The sequence below is a fragment of the Parasteatoda tepidariorum genome, chromosome 1 (assembly GCF_043381705.1).
Source record: "Parasteatoda tepidariorum isolate YZ-2023 chromosome 1, CAS_Ptep_4.0, whole genome shotgun sequence".
Classification (NCBI taxonomy): Eukaryota; Metazoa; Arthropoda; class Arachnida; order Araneae; family Theridiidae; genus Parasteatoda; species Parasteatoda tepidariorum.
Genome location: NC_092204.1, coordinates 35,008,425 through 35,014,424, shown reverse-complemented (window position 1 = coordinate 35,014,424; position 6,000 = coordinate 35,008,425). Strand labels below are relative to the sequence as shown.

The following is a 6,000-nucleotide window of genomic DNA, read 5'->3' as shown; positions in this document are numbered from 1 at the left end:
ACATCCAATAATATTTACAAAGGAAAAAACCAATGGTAGTTTAACCAATATACAGAATCAATTCACCAATATACACAATTATAAAAAGACTAGAAGCACACTAAGCAGAAAAAAAAAAAAAAACAGTAGATTTTGGCAGCAATTATTAATTAATAGACTTTTTTCTTACTATATTGCTAAATGCAACAAGAAAGAAATGAAGTAAAACCCAGTCAGATAACATAAAACAAAAGTCATTTAAAATTATTTACATACATAAACCAATAAAAAATAACACTAGAATATATAAAAATTTAAATCGATAATTTTAATTCCCTAAAATATTTCTAAAAATTTTGAATGAGAAAGAAAAAAATGGACACTTTATTCCACCATAACAGTGAAATTTAATAAATATATACATCTAAATCAAGAAATGCATATATTTTAAAGCAAATTGTGCAAAAGTTATTATACACCCTTACAAACAAAAAATATTTTAGAACTTAAACTCATAATACAAAAGTAATCCAAATGAGTTTTTTAAATTAATATAAATTTATAGATGATAAAACGTTAGTTAAAATATTATTATACATTTTATTAAACTAAAGAAATCACTTTAGGTAAGATTCACTGTAAGTAAGGTAGCACTGTAACACACCAATATGTAATGAGAACATAATAATAAATATAACAACATATACTATATACTTTTTTAAAAATCACCATGTATTTCAAAGGGTTTTAATTACTACTTGATGATGAAGAACCAGTTAGAATAGTTCATTAACAAGTCCAATAGAACAAAATATTTAGTGTAAAAAAGATATATATATATATATATATATATATGTATTATAGTTTTTTGGACAGATTGATAAATTATTGATCTTTTAGAGACTTCTCGATTTTATGTAGTATTAGTTATTTAATAAAGTGTATTTACCATCATTTACAAATATTTTATGAATATTTAAAAAATAGCAATCAAATTAATTGTTTTTAGTGTATTTTAAATACAACCCATAAGTTCATAGAAAAGTATTAAAAAAGGTTTGTCATATGGTGTCACACAAAGTATCTGATAAGTAAAAAAAATATTAATAATTATACTTTTCCTTTAATAATATGGTAATTTTTACAGATTGATAAAATCATTAGTCTTATGGAAGCTCCTAGTCTTTTATGTAGTATTAGTTATTTTATAAAATTTATTTACCTACTCTAAGTTTTAGCTTGATAGTTAGTGTATGAAAGCTCAAATCATGTAATTGCTGTGTAGTCAGAGATTTGTATATTAAACTTATTATTTTTCATCTATTTTCTAGTAACAAGCTTATTGTTTTAAGCTATAGAATACTATAGCTTAAAACAATAAGCTTGTTACTAGAAAATAGATGAAAAATAATAAGTTTAATCTTTATTATATGTGCACTTTTACACCTTTACTGCTCCTACTCTGTCCTGTAGTGCAATAAATGCTAAATTTAAACATTCATAAACTGATACATTCATCCATTTTATAGCTATAAATTGTATTCTTATTATAGAAAATGCTAGATTTTTTATCATTATTTTTACGATTTATTTAAACATTTCTGACCTTTTTGATTATAGAACTGTTGGCAAGAAATTAATATAAACAAAGTTGTGCTTCCACAACTGTGGTCCCTACTGGAAAATGGTGGCAAAGGAAATGCTCAGGTTCTTTATCCCTGTCTTCTACCTTTCCTAAGCAAACTTCCTTCAGAAATTATAGGAAATGAAAATATTATTTTAAAGTTTTTTGATTCTCTCAAAGAAAGGTGAGAAAAATATTAACATGACTTTTTATTTTAAACTATTTACTCTGAAAAATGTAAAAAATAAAAGATGGTTTCTATTTAGCTAATAAAATTTTTAACTTGCTCTATTAATAAATGTGATAAGAAACAAGTTTTTTTCATTCTAATATTTAATTCATGCCAAACTTATCTAATAGATATTTTTCAATCGCGATTTATTTTTTCAGTCAAAAACTGTTTATCTGTCTGTATAAATCTACATGCAGGTTTTCTCTGTAGATCTGCAATTCTACATTGATTGCAGGTGTCTGCTGACCGATATGTTCATTTATTAAAGTAAAAACTATTTAAAAATTTTAATTTTATGTTTCTTAAGTAGCCTATTTAATTTTTTTGAAAAATCACAAAATCAAATGTAAATTATTTTCTTTTCTTAAAACTTATAAAGTTACAAACTGTGTACCAGGGCTTTCGAATGCATTTTTCCATTTATTATTATAGCCTTTTTCTGGACAATGTGAAGAAGTCTCATATAGAATGTGATGCAATTTTAACTGCTTTAACAGAATGTCTACAGTATATTTGCTGTGTCCGTATAGAAAATTTGGAGCTTAGCTCATCCATATTGAAAAAAGTTCTTCGATTTCATGTAAGATATTGTGTTTTTTATTGTATCATTGTAATTTTATGTGTAAAGTCTAATTTCTTCTTTCAGAATACTTTATTATTCGAAAATAAGTGAGTTTAAAAATTCAATATTAGAATAAATCCCATAAAATTCATTATATCATTGTTGCTTAAGAGCACAAAATTTTCTTAAATATTATTAAAATCAAACGTAAATAATTGAGATATGAGATTTTTGACTTTGCTTAAGATTCAGATTAAGTTTGATTGCTAAGACATCATATTTTGCTGCTGAAAAATTTCATTTATCAATCCTATTTTTTTTTTCTCCAATGGTTGATTGATTTCAGTCTTTATTCTCCCATGTTTTATATTGGTATACTACTGATCAAAATTACTTTCATTGCTTGCTTCCATTTTTCAATGGTTCTTTTCAAATTTTGAAATAATTTTCCCTGACAATGATATTGTGGTATATATATTTTTTAATTTTGTTGTGTAAAAATTTTGTTTTAAATAAAAAAGTGAAAAATTAAAATTTAAAAAAAAAAAGGAAAATTCTGATTTTTGTGACCATTTAAATCAGTAGTTAGGAGAAGGATGATATTGCTTAATATGATCCTATATACACGCTTAATATGATCCTATATATAAGCTGTGTTTACCAACTGGCAAGTTTACCCTTAAGCATTGGGGATCTGATTTTCTTACCTCCTGTTTAAAGATACAAAATATCAAAAGGAAACTTTTTTAGATTTTCCTTATATCTGATAAGGAATGCATAATCCAAATTTGCGACTATCTAGGTGAAAATCTGTTATTTAGTGTTACTTCGAATTAGGCTAATTACCCAGATAATTGAACATCAAACCAATTTTTAGTTTTTTATTTATTTAAAAAAAAGTGTTCCGAATTTTAGTATTCTAACTAAATGGAATGGTACACAATAGGCAGAATTAAGAGTTACTGATGAGTGAGTGTTTGTTTTATATATATATATAGGATTATACATACATACATGTATAATCCTTTCTTTTTTTTTAATATTCACGTGTACTCTAATTTAACACAATGGACATGACCTCACAAGTATTTATAATTTTGTATTACTGATGAAAAAGTTAATAAAACTAAACTTTATTAAATTTAGGTATATGATAAACATAATTTCTTTTTATTTTGTTTATATCTTAGGGATTTTTTTAATTTTATTTTAGGGATTATTTATGAAATGTATAGATTTTCTTTCTTTTGTCAAACTGGATGTTAACAAAAATTTCACTTCATTTTATATTTGAATTATTCAAAATAACTTAATGATTTTGAGTATAAAGCTCTACCCAAAGTTAGCTATAGCAAGAATGGTATCAAGTGAAGGTTACATAACTATTTGTCAAGCTTTATTGTAGAAAAGGAATTATAAAAGGAAAGGGGGAAAAAACAGCAAGTTGATTATGGCTATGTAACTTACTTATTCCTTAGCTCTGAGTCTTGTGTTGGAACCATGACCTCCTTCACAATTTTTCTCCAAAGCCTTAGGGTTTTTGCTTTGATATTTTTTTTATTTTTAAGGTCTGTTTCAACCTCATCAATACATTTTTTTTCGGTTATCACCGATTCCATTGACTTGTATCATTTTTCATTAAAAGTCATTTTTGTTATTTTGTTTTCAATAGATAATAAACTTAGTACAATCTAATTTTTTCAATACTTTATTGTAGGTTGCTGATTTAATACACAAGTCTCTGAGTACTAAAGATGCACATCTTGCAACTTCTAAATTGTATCCATTAGTTGGCTCATTAATATGCAAAGTGGAATGTAAGTGTTTTACTACAAAAGAAGTTTCTGAATGTTTTTCAAAGGCCATTGAAGAGTTTTGGGAATATTTGCTACCAATATTTTATGAAGTCCTTGATTCACCATTAGAAAGTTCTAAGAGTGTGCATGCTATGTATTTGTCCTATTTTTTTAATAGTATATTAGTTCCTACAGAAGCCCTGGTAAAAGCAGAGAAACCTAAAGTTCGATTTGAAGATGAAGTTTCAGAACCTGAATCTTCTAATAACAGTTCCATCATTAGAACTATGGACCCAAACAGTGTTATTCTGTCAAATAAAAAATCTCAATCTTTTGCTCATATTCTTAAGCTTAGCAAATATTTGTGTGACCAAATTGGGGAGAAATGTGACATCTGTTATCTTAATCTTTTAATAGAAGTTTTGGCATCAGTTGCAAATGGCGAGCTTTTGTTTGAGCTTATAATGCAAACAACTGCACAGAAACAGAAAGATGTTTTCTATCAGGATACGATTGCAAGATGGTTGGAAAAAACTGATAATAATTTGCAAAAACTTAATTGCATTGCTGAACTTATTTTTATTTTATGTGCAAATTCATCTGAGGAAGAAGCTACAAAAGTTTGGAATTCAGTTTGCCAGGTAGGAATTTTGTTTTATTTTTTTCTTGGCTATATTTCCTTCTTGTCTTGTAAATGATAAACTTTTAAGCATTTAGTACAAATTATATAACTGCTATAGTGAATATAATTTGGAAGAAAGCTGTGCTTTGAGTTTAAAGACCTTGAACTGTGACTCTGCTAAGGAGCTTCAAAAAACGCCATTATGTTGTTTTAATTCTTACTTATTTTTATATTTTTTAAATAAAGTGTCATTTTTGATATAAGTGATCGCGACAAAATAATCAATATAAGTGATCGCGACAACAGTACATCAAGAATTTCCTAAAATAAATTTATTTGAATAAAATAAATCATTATATTTTTTTCAAAGCATTTTGATTCATATCATCTAGATTCGCAAAATACATATCACAAATTCTATTATAATAAATATACCTCCACCATGTGATGAAATTTTCCTATGCTGGTAATAATTTTTACTTGTTCATGTAAGCATTTATGTATAATTTGAAATTTTACCAATTAAGGTTCTTTTTCTTTCTTTTGAAGATTAAAATTATAATTTTAAAAAAAATAGTAATAATTTAACCAGTAAGTGTTTGTCGATTTTTAACCAATACTCACAACACATTTGTAATTGTTAAGTCTCGTGTGACTATAGTTCTGATCCTAGGGTTATAAAATTGAAATGAACATTGTTTCAAAATCAAAATCTATTTTTCAGTGTCTTTATAAATTGTATATTATAATAGCTGTTCAAAAATTTGGAACTTTCAATTTGATTTTCACATTAACACCTAGGTACAAAATGCTGCTCTTCTACAATGTCTACTCTCTAAAGGTCTTTCCAAATATGTTGATTATCCTCTTTTCCATCAATGGATACAGGGCACAGTCTTCATTACAAATGTGGAATATCTATTGATTCAGTGTCTAGAAGATATTCTTAACAAAGATTCTATCTCTGAGAATGATCTGAATCCAGTTCTAAATGTATTTAAAATATGTATGAAAGCAAATCTATTTGAAAGTAACTATATTTTTCTACTCTTATCATTTTAAGTTCCTATTTTATTCTTTAGCAACAAATCTGTAACTTTTACCATTGAAGTTTTTTTTAGAAATTGACTAATTTGTGGTAATGTTTTAAGATAAAAAAAAAAAAAAAAAAAAAAAAAAAAAAAA

The 6,000-nt window shown here is 25.7% G+C and overlaps 1 protein-coding gene across 1 annotated transcript in view; it reads left to right on the top strand.

The window, feature by feature from the left end:
• The window catches only part of LOC107448018 (E3 ubiquitin-protein ligase listerin), a gene marked incomplete in the record, with an annotated part of 37,040 nt that overhangs the window by 5,538 nt on the left and 25,502 nt on the right, over positions 1 to 6,000 (top strand). The window contains 4 exon segments of the mRNA XM_043057638.2: positions 1,600 to 1,787; positions 2,268 to 2,415; positions 4,115 to 4,834; positions 5,617 to 5,845. Coding sequence (XP_042913572.1) covers positions 1,600 to 1,787; positions 2,268 to 2,415; positions 4,115 to 4,834; positions 5,617 to 5,845 — 1,285 coding nt within the window.